This window comes from Rhinopithecus roxellana, chromosome 8 (assembly GCF_007565055.1).
Source record: "Rhinopithecus roxellana isolate Shanxi Qingling chromosome 8, ASM756505v1, whole genome shotgun sequence".
Classification (NCBI taxonomy): Eukaryota; Metazoa; Chordata; class Mammalia; order Primates; family Cercopithecidae; genus Rhinopithecus; species Rhinopithecus roxellana.
This window is the reverse complement of record NC_044556.1, coordinates 122,354,247-122,369,130: the sequence shown is the minus strand read 5'-3', so window position 1 is coordinate 122,369,130 and position 14,884 is coordinate 122,354,247. Positions and strand designations below refer to the sequence as shown.

General features: G+C 36.5%; 1 protein-coding gene across 6 annotated transcripts in view; it reads right to left on the bottom strand.

Annotated features, from left to right (window-relative positions):
* DNM3 (dynamin 3) overlaps nucleotides 1-14,884 on the bottom strand; it is a 572,648-nt gene that overhangs the window by 12,026 nt on the left and 545,738 nt on the right. Inside the window, exon 20 of one of the 6 annotated variants that reach the window (XM_030935984.1) lies at nucleotides 12,590-12,846. The exons of the other annotated variants lie outside the window; for them this stretch is intronic. Within the exon in view, the coding sequence (XP_030791844.1) occupies nucleotides 12,810-12,846 (37 nt within the window). The 3' untranslated portion in view covers nucleotides 12,590-12,809. Of the gene's footprint in view, nucleotides 1-12,589; nucleotides 12,847-14,884 lie in introns of those variants that run through there. 6 annotated transcript variants of the gene reach the window in all.

Sequence of the window (14,884 nt, the reverse complement as noted above, 5' to 3'; positions counted from 1 at the left end):
CGTTGCCCTCTCCTGATACAGTTGTTCGTATAGTATCTCAACAAATCTGTATTATTAGTCATCACACTGAACTCTAATTAGGCTTATATGTTATCTTCACTGATTAGAAATGAGCTGTGTCTTAATCATCTTCATGTAACTGCAGTATCTAGTTCACTGCTTGTCATTCAGTCACTGAATGTTTGATAACTGAATGAATGAAAGTTCCTCCTAGAATCAAGAAATAACTAATGAATGCTTGTGATATCCATTGGTCTTAGAAATACAAGGATATTTGTGGGTAAATCATGGCCATAGCAAAAAAAAAAAAAAAAAAAAAAAAAGAAAAGTAGCTAAAGTGACATGTAGGATTGATATCCTTGGCGACTCTAAAGTATCTGACTGCTCAGTTCTTTAGTAGATATTTGGAATAAATACCAAATAATAAGCCCCCTGCCCTCAGGGAGTTTGACAAATAATCATGTAACCTATGGAAATGTATTCTTAGCAATTAACCAGTTGGCTGGTGGGAGGAGAGAAATGGCCAGAATTTGAACTTTAAGGAGGAAAATTCTACCAGAAGTTTTGATAATGGAATTAATTAGGGGATTTCATTAAATAAAAAGTTGATTTTAGACTACAAATTCAGTGAGAAGTAGGATACAGCATGGCATGATGGATTGGAAATCGTTTCATGAATATGTGATAGCTTGTATCAAGGCTTGTAGCCAAGAGAGAAAGGAATGAAACTGACTTCTCTTTTGATGCTTTTGTTCTTGGCTTAACTGTTATTCCTCAGTCCTTCTGGACCATCCCATAGTTTTCCCCACTTCCTCTGCCTTCCTTTATGACTTCATGTTTGTGTCTCTCATAGCAAGTAACCCTGCTTTTGATTATGTATTTATTTACTAGATTATTACCAGTGCCCCCCAAATAGATTCAAAATTCCTTGAGAAAAGAGACCACATATTTTGCATTTATTATATATATTCAGCATTTGGTACAATGTGATTAGAAGGCAGTGGTTAAGTATTTGTTGAATAATGGACAAATGAAGAAATGACTGAAAAGTGCCTAAACAAGATGTTTAACTAGGCTAGAGTTTAGGCTAGATCAAGGTGAGTAGGTCTAGTGAGGCCAAGGATGCTACACTTTTAAGGCATTTGTCAGAAGCTTATGTTTGGGGTACTATGTTTACATAGAAAGAGTCCTGGATCAGAAGTTAGAAAATGTGGATTCTAGCTCCAGTTGCCAAATTGTGCAATCAGACTAGATGATCTATGTCAGGACTTCCAGTTATATATTGCAGAGATTATTTATTGAGCATCTAATATGTGGACTGCCTCATGCTACATGACTTTAAAGAGCTCAGCATCTATTCAGAATGGAAGATGAGTGGAATAAAACAAATATGCAAGTAGCTTTGTTATAGTACTCCATTTTAAGTGGAAAAATGGGGCAAAATTTTATAATTCAGAGTCTGAGAATACATTCTGGGAAGTCTGAAAATACAATAATGTGGTCAAAGTAATGGCAAACATGATTGTAACTGCTGCATATAAAACTTGGAAGTAAGGGAATGTAGGTCTATAATGAGTGAAACTGGAACTTAAATGATGGCGACTGAAGGGAAGAATTCAATGGTGTGGATAGAGAATAGAAAGACTTAAGTACTCTTATGGCACAGTAAATTCTCATTAATATCTGCTTTAATCCTTGGACCATGTGGCTGGGACAAGAGGACAATAGTAGTAGGCAGTTGCAGAAAGAAGTCAGGACAGGAGATGAGGAGAACATATGGTTCTGCTATGTGCCAGGTCTATTGTCAGTCTTATTCACCACCATATCCCATAACTTAGCGTGGCCTGTGGTTCATAGTATTGTTTTTTTCCCAAATCAATCATTCAATCAGGATAGCTTATTCATTATGAGCTCTTTAAGGATGCCCCTAGGGACATGCATTCAATAGGCACTGCATAGCTAGATGGTGAATTAATAATTAAAAGAATAAAAGATAAAATGTTCATATTCTCTCAAAGTAACTATGATAACTTGGAAATATGCCTAGTTTCAGTTAAAGGAACCCATATATGTACTTAGTAATTAAAAATCCTAAAGAGCTCCTCACTAACCCTTGTAGAAGAAATAAGCATTTTATTTATTTTTTTCTAAAACAATAACAACAAAAATCTGTATATACAACTCTACTAGAAAGCAATTCAGGGTGAATTTTCTTAATATGCAATGCTAAGATGTTTGCCAACTTCAACACCAGAAAACATTTAAAGTTTACTGTTAAAGTTCATTTCATTGGTCCAGCTTCTAACCATTCAAAGAGTTTCCAAAGACATTCACCTCACAAGACAGTTTGTTTTGGGGAAAGCAAAGTTATTGTTTTGTACTAAATTTTCCTCAGTTGCTTTGTTTAGTGATGAGCTTCGTTAAGTAAGGCATTATATTGAAATGGAGCATCTTGTATCACTTAGTATTTATTGAAACACTGTGTTGTATGTGGGCGGTTTATGGTTACATAGAAGAGCCAAATTTCTTCTTTCAAATCAAAGGGAAAGATGTAATACTTGAAGTTGTATTTGTAGCTGCAGGGACGGACTGTTTGCAGTATTGCGCACAATGACAAATTTTGTAAGAAAGTCAAATGCTCATGCAGGGTGGGTGGCATTGTGGGGGAGAAACTGGCTTTACCGATAAGAGAGAAGAATGCATCATTGTTTTCTTGCCTTATTTTATTGTCTTTTAAGAATAGATGAACTAAAATTTCATCTGCTTTTCTTTGGATTAGCTGGTCCTGAGTGTTCATGATAAGAGGCCCATTTTAACAGGAGTTAAGGGAGACCTCAATAGGGCAAACTGCTTTGGTGTATCAGTTTGTGGGGTGGGTGTGAAAACCACCTTTCCTCTAGCTTCTTGCCTCCAGCTAGCATAATACTGATTTGTGAAATGGATTGGTCTTTCTGTCCCTGCCCTTATTTCTCCTTAGGATGGGAAGCAGGAATTATCTGACTGGTAAATGTGTAAGCCAGAATGGGCCTATGTGGCTCAGTCTTCTTCCGTTCCTATGCTTGCACTAAGATCTCATGACTTCCAGTGCAGAATTCTTTCTATTGGGCAGTTAGATTGACATGCTCTAGGCAATGGTCCTCAAATTGGACCTTGCATCAGAATTCCCTGGAAGCCTTGTTAAAACACAGGTTGCTGGGTGCCAATGGGGTAGGATATTTCTAACAAGTTCCCAGATGCTGCTGGTCCTTGGATTATGCTTTGAAACCACTGCTCAATAGAAAAAAGATTTTTACTTTGCTTTATTAGCAATTCAATTTACTTGCCAGGTAAAGTAAAAACAAAAAGAGAAAGTGCTGGAAAATCTTAAGAAGGATGAAGAAATATTGTAGAAACACTTTGATACCTTTGGGAATTAGACTTAAGCACGGGTGAAAGCAGTTTTAGCCTTATGTTGTAAAGACCAAGATACTGTACTATAGTGTTTGTTGTTATTGTTGTTAGTCATTACCAGAAGAATAACTACTACTTGCTCAGGGAAGCTTGTATTTGCTTATGAAAATAAATAGAAAGTAAGCATCTCTAAATGTGCATTCCAAATTCTAATCTTTGGAGAGGGCAGGATTGAAGTCCAACATAATTAGTTAGGTGGACCCAAATTAAAAGAAAGGCTTCAAAAAGATATATGAAGACTGACATTTTTAGAGAAGATATCTGCTTAAAAGGGCAGTTATTTGCATTAAAAGGATATACAATAGCTTCTTTTACACTGCAAGTTTTACTTATAAATTATAATTGAAAGTTTAAAATATAACTCTCAAAATTCAGTTACATACATCTAGGATCAAGGGAGAGTTATACATCCCAAGTTTCCAAGGGCCACTAGAATCTGATATCAACTTGCCTACCATTTTTTAACCTATTTATGATTTAAAAAAGGAAGGGTTTTATCTACAAAAACCATTTTCTGTGTTTTTAGAAACTGAAATGCTTTACTTCTCAATGACCCTCTTGAATCATTTAATGCTTGCATCTTTTTTTTTTTTTTTTTAAGTTTTAGGTGTGCAAGCATATCTTATCATCTGAACAATATTCAAAACCTTCTATGAACCGAGATTACTCCTACACCTCTTGCAGCTTTCCATAGCACCTGCTGAGGGCAGTGTCCCAAGTGGTAGATCAATGAGTGTGAATGGGCCCAAAGATAAATTGGGTCGGAGCACACCTCTAGGTAAAATGGAAGGCAGCTATGATGAAGGACCCCTACTTCTTCTTGTGAATGTCCGCTCTAAGAGAACAAATTTTGGGACATTGTATTTTAAATTTCAGCAATGTATTTGCATTCTACTTCTTATTTTGGGCATTTATTTAACAAATAGGTTTTACATATCTAGAAGGTATGAGGCTAAAGTCAGAAAAATGCTGTAACAGTCATGATTTTGTCCACATGGAAGATAATATTTTATAATTTACTGTAAGAAATACTATAGGGTGCTATTCAGCATATTTTTGGAATTTTTGGCTTTAGTAACAGAATGAGCCAATACTATACAAGAATAGTTAACAGTAGATGCTGGAAAGAACACAGAACTTGGAGCCCACTTAAAGGATTTAAGGAATTCTCTAATATGATTATTGCTGTGTATTAGAGCCAGCATTTCTTTCCCCTGTGAAAATGAACCCATGATTTTATAATGTATGTCATTGGGAAAATATGAATCAATTTATGGAATTTGAAATCAGAACATAGGGAGAAAAATAGTTCACAATTTTTTGATGATACAAACATACAATTTTTTGATGAAGGTAATATCCTGTATAAATTAGCCTCTGAAATAAATGGTAATATAATCTGCTTTGTCACACTTTCTTTACATTGTCCTACATGTCTGACTTGGATTCCACCCCTAGGTATGGTGTCTAATACAACCACTTCTGTGGTTGTGGCAAAAAAGCATCTTAAAGGATGATTTACCCACATTAACTCTGCTCAGGTTTATGATTTATGGAAAGAATTTTACAACATTCACTCAGGCAAGCTTTTCAATATAATAGAACAAGAAAGTGTGTTTAAATTGGTTTTTAAAATAAGTATCGGGCTTGTTCCAAAATAAATTTTGATTGAGGCTTGCAAGTCAATTCCTTTTATATTCCTTCATCCCCTCAGTAAGCCCTACTTATGTGCTAGGTACTGTGTTAAGAGGTAGAGACAGAAATAAAGACAGTCACTGCCCAGAAGAAGTTTCTTGTTGAGATGGAGAGAGACAAGTTAACATGACCACAGTAGGATTATGATAAAATAGTTGCTTTGGGAGTTTCAGAAACACCTGGAGTCCTAGCTCAGAGTTGGAAGGAGGATGAGAGGTTGGAAGGACTTCCAGAAAGCAGAGAAAGTTAAGGGGACTAGCATTCCAGGAACAGAAAAGGTATGTGCAAAGGAAAGAAAGTCAGAAAGTACTGAAGTTTGAGAAATCAAGGGTTGTCTTATTCTTTATCACAAATACCAAATGACTTCCTTTGTCCCAAGTCCTCATAAAGTCATGAGACAGGTAACACAGAGGATTTTTAGTTGTATTAAAATATGATTTCTTAAAAGCATTACTTTCGAGATTAACTGTTAAGTATTTTGGCCTTTGTACTATATCGTTGAGAAGATAAACTGGGGGGAGGAAAGAGCTAAAAGAAACAAAGAAACACAGAGCAGCAGAAGGCAAGAGGGATACAGTGTGAGAAAGCATGCAGGGAAAGGAAGTGGTTTTACAGAGGTTTACAAGTGATTTTGTTTTCCTTTGCTCCTTCCTTCCCTCCTTTTCCCCTTTCCTGCCCCTTCCCTCCTTCCCTCCTTTCTTCCTATCTCCCTTCCATCCCCCCTCCTTTCTCTCTTATTCCTAAAGAGACCTCCAGAAACTTATGTGCTGTAGAAACCTACTCCCACTGATGGTGAATGGGGTAAACCTTTTTCTGATCCGTCTCGTCACTCCCACTTCAGGTACCAGGAGAGGGAGAGGCCAACTGCCACCATGTAGGGGAAGGAGGAGGCAGGAAAGGAGGTGCTGAGAACTAGCTACTGGGAGAGGCAAGTGTCTGCTTCTGAGAAGGAGGAGGAATTCAGGAGGAAGAAGGAAAAAGAAGAAAGGATAGGGAGGAAAAAGGCAACACTTCAAATCTCTATATGACTGTACAATTCATTTCTGCTTTGGGAAGATGGAAAAAACTTTTTGTCGCTTTCTGAGAGACAGCAAGAACCTTTCAAGCATGGGGATGTGACTTGGGGTAACTATGTAACTAGAAATACTGATAGAAAAATAACCTTTCCTATTCCTTTTATTTTTTTTTTTAACAACGGCAACAAAAAAGAGCATGAGGAATTTGAAGACTGAGAGATGAGTTGTGTAGCATCAACATTTTCTTTCTGCCTGACCTTAATACTTGATGAATTAAAAGGTCAGTTTTAAGTGCACCACATGATAGGTTTCTGTCACTTCTATTTGCCCCGGTGACAAATATGAAGAAAAAGAATTACCATTTATTAATCATCCCAGTTTTTTTTTTTTCAATCCAGCAGGAGGAGCTCTAACATGCTTTAGAGCTCAAATTTTAAAAACAAAAATTTTTAAAGCAAACAGAGAAAAACAGAGAGGCATTATGCCTTGCAGGCTGCCATGTCAGTGAACAAATATGTGACTAAGTCCAATTAAATGCTTCGTGAGAAGCCAAGGAAGCCAAGCAATGATACTCGTGGAGACAGAACAGCCCACATTTCCTCCCTTCCACGAGCCTCCTCTTTCTGATGCAGTTAAGATGGGACTGGTCTGCAATATTAGCTCTTACAAAAGCGGGAGCAAAAGGGTGATTTCTGGGCAAGACTAGATGTAATTCTTTTCCTCTGAACATGTCATATTGTTTCTAAATGAGTCTTTGACACTGGCTCAAGAATTTGAAACGCATTTAAAAACAGAATTTTCATTGTTGGTTGAAGGCACTATGAAACTCCTAAAGGTTCCGTCACTTCTACTCAGTGGCTTGTCAGACGCTTTTTTTAAATGAGAGAAATGCTGTGTTTGTAAAAATTGGTGCTAAAAGGGTAAAGAATCATATGTCCCCTGGGCCATGTAAAGAGTCTGCAGAAAGAATTAGGGCTTTCTAACACACACACACATAAACTGGAACACAAAGAATTTACTCAGGAACAGTGAGGAGTATATGAATTTAACAGTTATGGGATTTTTAGGGTAAGCCTTTCCATTTTGGACAGTGTTGTAAGGGCGGAATAGATGAGTAGGCCTATAAGATGATCAGAATTACTTAACATGAAGGAAATTTTCAACCAATCCGTTTTAATCTCTTGCCAACAAGAAGTCAAACTTTTGTTTTACACCTTAATGGTATGCCCACATTTTAAATTTTTATACAAGCTCCTACAGAAACTTTAACTAGACCAATTCAGACCAAAAGTCACTAAATAAAGCTAGTCTAGACGGAAAATCTATGAAAACCATATGTCTTTTAGGCATCTGTCTTACAAAAACTACCATCATCCTGGAGAAATTGTTCACAAAATATGCTTTTAGGAAAACACTGCTGTACTGACCATGGAGGCTGTACTTAAGAAGACGGCTGAACTTGGAAAGAGTGAAGCCAAAATGTTTCTAAATGAAAGGCTTTCATTTTCACATACGTCTAACTGCCTGTAAACATTACTGAAAGGATGGGCCAAGCAGATATCATTTATCTTACCATTATTCTAGAAGAGATCAAAAAAGTTTACAGTTTTGTTCCTCCTCACTACTACAGAACATTAGACCAGGGGATCTCAAAGCAACCCTGTTCTCACCCACAGAGAACTGTTTTGAATAATGTTGTACGTGGATGAGGCCAATAAACCAGAACATTTTCTTCTGATTATTACCTCATCCTGCTGGCCTGCCAAACACAGCTAGCAGGCTAGTGTTCGATATAAGTAACCAGAGGAAGACTGTTCTGTATAATTGGGTGTAGGGATCATCTGAGAGACAAGGGAGATCAGAAGGACTAGGGTATAGAGGAAGGGTGCAATGACAATGCAGTAAAAAGGAATGTTCTAAAATCTTGCTTTTCCAATTCAACATTGCTTTCTGAACTGAAGACAATGGTCAGTGCTACCTTCAGTATTCTAGGTACATAATGTTTCACCTTAAAATGCATTTTAATTTTAATAAGTGGTAAGCAATCCGCAGAAAAGAAATATAAATGCAAACTTTCATGACAAAAATAACATTCTAACTGAAAACTGTGAAGAGCAATGGAGCCCATGAAAGTATTTCTGAACTGCAAAGATTATTTGTAATCCTCTAGAATATTTTACTGAAACTTCTTTCTCTGCAGGAAGGGAGACTTTGGAACAATTCAGTAGCAATAATTATTGGCATGAGTAACTCCATGCGTTTTTCAGTCACCTAGAAGGTTGCGAATGAACAATATACATCAAATAGCCACATATGGCAAAAAAGTCCTAAGCTGGAAGAGGAAAATACCAGGAAAAAAAAAAAGAAATGTATAAGATGTAATCAATTATACATCAAAGTTTTAAGCAAACACCAGAAACACTCTTTCAATATGTTATTCAAAGATGTTGTGCTTTAAAATCAGTTTTCAATGTAAGTATGACTTTTCAGGCATTAATTATTAAGATAGTGATGGAGTAATTTAGAGTGTTTGAAATATTAAAATGAATCAAGCAATTATATCAATATCCCTCATTAAAGATTCCAAACTGAACTATAGAACATTGAAGTAAGCTAATCATAGTCTAGTGATGAATCACAGGGGTTTTTCTGGTCCATTCATCTTAGTCCTCAGTGGTACTATCGTTAGAGCTAAAACTGTAAGTCTATTTTCATGCAAATCACATGCAGAGCACAGATTTTATTTTTACTTTAGACCCAGGTATTTGGCGGGAAATTACTACAGTGGTTTTTCTAGTTAACACATTTACTAATGTTTCCTTAATTTTTCCACCCCAACAGGCAATAATTAAGGTGGAATTTGCCTCACATGAAGTTTTATTATTTTAGTTATTAAAATATTTTCCAACACTATTGAGAAGCAAAAAGCAATTCTCGTTGTTTTAAAAAATAAGTAGACATTTTCCTCAGTTTTTATAGCTTTTCCTCAGTGAATGGTATTATAGTGAGAGTAGTGGGGCAGACTTTCTGGTGTAGGCCCTTGAGCATGATACTACTTAAGGGTAGATTTACTTGAGGGAAAAATTTCATTCACTCTTAAAATTGACTTTGAGAATAATCCTAATATAAACTTAAAAAAATACACATGGTACAGAATGTATCTTACATAAATACCAATTTCTGAGTGGAATAATTTCATTGCAGACTCTCTGGACTGCAAAATGCTTTTAAAAGTCTTTCCCATCTCCTATTCTCATACGAAGTCTCATTCTAGATGAGATATACACTAATCTTTTGAGATAAATGAAATACTGCAAATGAATGTTATATATTTAAGTATATAGTAAATTTACCAACAGTAAATTTAGATAATGTTGCCTCATGAAAATCTGAAACCAAATACTGGTAATATTTACATGATGGAAGCAAGTGGTATATTTGATTGTAAAATAAGACCATTTCCCAAGTCATATTTAAAGCAGCATAATGCCTTCTCATACTGTCTTCTTTTCTCTTAGTTTCAAAATTACCATAGAAGCTTAGGGATTCTCCTGTGGTGGTGTATTTAGTTTGTGGCTATCCAGACCTTTAGCTTATTCTCTCTCTTAGTTGGTACATTAGCCCTTCTACCAAAGAAGCAGGGAAGGAATGGGGCTTATTTCTAAATTTCATATTAACTTGCACATTTAAGAAGAGTACTTATACCTTTTCCTGTTTTCTAATGTTTAAATTAATTCCCAATAGGAGAAAAAGTTGACTTTATGAACATTTGGAACTTTACATGTCTCTAAGCAACTGAAATTAGGAAGACCCTACCTTGCTATGGATTATGAGTGATTGCAAATTTTGCTACTTGCCATTTTGACTTAACATATTTTCAGATCCTTGGATGGAATGTATTCTTTCTACGATTCACATGAGCTGATAACTTTGACCAGAAAAGAGGAGTGGGCATTTCCTGGTGCTTAAAGGAATAGTTAAAAAATAATTCAAGAAATTAGAGTATTTGCTATTTGTGGTTTTGCCTATGGTGTGGTTGTGATGCCTGAAAAGGAGCCACAGGGCAAAAAGTGCCATGAGGAGACTGCCCAATACCTAGTGGCTTTAGACTTTTTGCCTTGTGTAGGAGTTCTTTCTTGGTCAGAGTTGCCATGGGATCTAAACTTGATGTAAATACTTAAATAATGTGGCATCAATGCACATGTAAATTCTATCAAATTGAATGCCTTTCAACACTGCCCTCCCATCCCCCACGTTTAAAATATTGGCTACACCAAAAGTGTAATAGTTTTTTGGCAACAGCATTCGGTAAGCCACATGGATTTAATTTGGCAACTTAAGGGTGTAAATATGTGTTTAGATTCAGAGGTTCCCCCAGACAACACTTAACAATACATTGGCAATAGTAAGCTAAAGGATTTCAATGTCGAGTGTTTTAAAATTCTACCTTTGAGCAGCAATAAAGTTATGACAGGCAGGCAAAAGCCATCAAACCATCAGCTAAATCCTCAATGTTTTTCTTATATTGCTGGAGGTATGCATTTAAGGCACATATCTGAGTGAAAGATGCAGCATTTACAATTTCATTTTTAATTTCCTGGCTCTTATCGGCTAAAGCAACTCTAGTAAACGTTATTTAAATTTTGCTTCTAGGCCTGGTGTGGTGGCTCATGGTTGTAATCCTAGCACTTTGGGAGGGTGAGGTGGATCACCTGAGGTCAGGAGTTCGAGACCAACCTGGACAACATGGTGAAACCCCATCTCTACTCAAAATACAAAAATTAGCTGAACATAATGGTGCATGCCAGTAATCCCAGCTACTCAGGAGGCTGAGGCGGGAGAATCGCTTGAACCCGGGAGGCAGGGGTTGCAGTGAGCCGAGATCACGCCACTGCACTCTAGCCTGGGTGATAGAGACTCCGCCACAAAAAAAAAAAAAAAAAAAAAAAAAAAAAAAAAAAAAAAAAAAAAAAAATGCTTCTAATCTTTCACAGAAAGAAGGAAGAAGCCCCCAGGAGTCCTTTCTTCTAATTTGTTGCTTGGATAAAATTTAGAGGTGAAAGAGCTATGAACAATGTCACACCATGAATCATTGAAGTCATTAAAAACATACCATCTAACAAGAACTGTCTGAATGTGAAGGTTTCCCTGTAAAAATCATTCTTTTCTTACAATGAGGGAAACAAAAAAGTGCAGTGATGAAATAGAAGTACTAGCTTCTGTGTCATCTACAAGTCTATCTGCTTATACTGGGCAAAACTTTTTTTTAACTCCCTTTCTTTCAGCTAACATTAACTTGTATATAGGAACATTCAGCAGATTCCAACTGGTGACAATTTGCTGCTGACTGGTCACAGGAAGAATAATAACCCTTTACTGTGCATTTTTCACTGGCCAGTGGCTTCTCTGCCAGACTCCTGTCTTGGCTGTTTTCCTCTATCAGTCAGGTGAAACTCAGGGCAGGGCTGGGTCCCCTGAAACTCAGGAAGGCTTTCCCTGTAATGGGTGAAGCTTCGATAATTTAGAGTCCCAAAGAGAACAATGACAGGGCTATTTGCTATTATTTGTCATGGGATGTGGAAGCAGTTGTGTTTGGTTAGCTTAATGCCAGTTACAACTGGGCTAACAGCAGCATATTGTTATATTTACTGCTGCCTGTCTGCATTTATGTTACTTGTACTTTGCCTCATGTAGATCCTTTCTTATTTTCCTTTTCCTTTTACCCTCTTACAACATAGGATGTTTGGAAGAGTGAGATAAGGGACACACTGAAAACAGAGAGGCAATCTGAAGGCTACCTTGACACATCTGCAAAGCTCCCAGATTCTGACTTTCACAACACTTGCATTCTGTTTCTGGGCCTCGCCTAAACAGACTGCCAGTCATCCGAACCGTGGCAGGATGGAGATGTTTGTGTAAAGTAGACTCAAGTTTGCAAGACTCAAGAAGGAAACCACCAAACTAATTTTACTTTCACTTAAACTAGATTGAAACCAAGACTTGAAGAATTAAAAACTTTGACATTAACCATTGATTCACTCCAATGAAATAATTGTGTTATAGCCAGAATCATGGAGAAATTGGAATGAGGCTTTGGATGGGATTTTTAATTGAGGGACTTACATTAAATTGGACATTTTCTTTAGTGAACAGCATGTGGCCAAAATTCTATTTTCATGAAAGTATGTTAAGCATCATGACAACTTATATTAAACCTGCAACAAATGATTAACGACATTTAGAGATTTCAAAACAAATGAGATGCCTTAAATATTAAGAATCAAAAGGAACACCTCAAAGTTGTTTCTATTCTTAGTAATTATACTTAAAAAAATCTTTCCTTGCTTTTAAAGCCAGTTGCTAAAAATAAAAACTGTTCCCTGAAAAATCAGAATACCCAATGATAAATTTATGTATTTGTTTTTTAAAGGGGTGAGAAAAATAGAAAGCTCCTGGCTGACATCAGAAGTCACAAGATGAGTTCCTCATTTGTCCAAATGACATTCAGCTGCTAAAAGAAGTCAGACTTTTAGAGGGCTGTTGAGGAGAGAGTAAGTCAGGAGGTTTTCAGTACATGACTGCAGGGGAATCAGACACAGGCTAGTCACTTAAGTTGCTTAATTGTCCGTGTACCCTTAGCCCACGACTTCAGGGCTCAGCAGCTTCATCCTTCATGGCACCAAACCTTGATATAAGGGATTCAAAGACACACTCATAAGAATCATGAATTTGTCCTTATGCAAAATTTGGGGGACTAGCTAAAAAACCAAACCAAAACAAGTAGATCTTATCCCTAAGTGAAAGGGACTTTATATTAATTATCAATTATAACAATATATAAAATACATAAAAGAGATATAGCACTGCAGGTCATCAAGGTCAAACATTTAAAACAAAATTAAACTAAATTATAAGGAGGATTAAATGGCTTTTGTCTTTGTAAAGAAAAGAATGTGTGTGCATTGATTGCCTGTGTAGGATTTATAAATCTTTTGGCATGGTCAATTTGTAATAAATTACTGAAAATGTGGGATTACAATGAAATTCTTAAAGTGTGCCACAGAAGTCAAAGAAGCTACCTAAGTCATTGGATGGGCATGAGTGAGACACTCTGGAATCATCTTGATGCTACTTTGGGGCTGCCCTTGCAGGGTGGGACATCAGCTTCACTAAGGGGCTCACCAGAGACTCCTCAAGGGAGCATTCTTTGGTTTCCATGTTGTGTTTATGTCATTTTGATGAGCTGGAGTAAAAGCCAAATCCTTTTGAATGATTTGGTTTTGTCTTTTTAAAGAGACATCATCATACTTGGTGAACAAGAGTGGTCAAAAAAAGTACTTATATTTTTCAACGTTTTTTCTTTAGCTTGGAATATTGAGTGATGAGGTAAAAAAAAAAAAAAGTTTCTTCTTCCTTGGTTGGAGACCCTTCCTCCCACCCTTATCCCCTTTTGACCATTGCAAAATAGCTTCGTCCAGGGAAAGGGAAGAAGACAAATGAGTGAAATAATGCCAGAGTTAGTTATTGCCAGGAAAAACACACTCGGACTCAGTTAATTTGTTCTGTTAATGTCAAAGACTGTGATTCCCAATTAACTAATTTTAAGAAGCTATATCTGAAAGTAGTTACATCAGCTCTAGAGTTAATGTATGATGAAGATCAGGATCTTCAATTAAGAGAATAGGGACCCTAAAGAGGTGGTGATGTCTGTTTAAGATCATCTTGTTAAGTAAATACACACGGGATTGGATTTTCAAACAGCGTTTAGCCCCTTCAGAGAAGTTGAGTGGAGGTGAGAGGGGAGGGGACAATCCAGATATTTTGGCAATAGAAAATGTTCCACAAATCACTGATTTGTGTATACTCAACTTACTAATGACAGAAGCATACATACTAGTGAGTCTCTTTGGAATAGAGATGCTTCTCTAGTTCAAGTGGAATTAATTAAAAGAGGCGTGTAGTTTGCAATATTTCCAGCTCCCTCACTGAAAGGCTCCATACACATAAACCAGAACAGCTTGAGCAGCTGAGAAAAGCTGGGCCAAAAATGACTCCACCACCTCTCTCCTTCCACTCCTTTTATATTGGAATGGAAAGATACAATTATATATATATATATATATATATATATATATATGTAAAAAGCAGAACACTCATGGTTTCTGTACAAATGTAAGTGCTTTGATTACCTTTGAATGGGGTTAACATAAAAGTATATATGCTCTTAAAAGTCAAGATCATAACTTGCTAATGAAGTCATGAATTATCCAGAAGAAAACTATGCACGAGCACATGCTGAATGGCAGAATCTCTTGTCTCTAAAAGTTCAGTTATTGCCTTTGTAATATTACAGCCCAACAGGGAGCTGGCGGGACACCTTTTGTGCTGTCTTGTCATGTTATAGGTTTCCAGTTTCAGATACAAAAGGAGAAAGAGCCCTTAAGAAAGTAAAAAACTTGAAAAAAAATCAAACTTCCTTCTCTGAAAGCAAAGGGTTGTTTTCCCAGAGATAATGGATAATGGCATTTCAACTTTCTAAGTTTTTGATAGAGAAAATGGAGGCAAATCACAGAGGAGAAATAGAATATATTAAACAAACAGAATAAGGTAAAGTTTCAACAAGCACTTCTCTCAATTTTTTTCTTTCTCTCGTTCTCTCTTCCTTTTTTTCTCCTTCTTTCATTTTTTGAAATCTTAAACCCCATTTCTGGCTTGTATTTGGT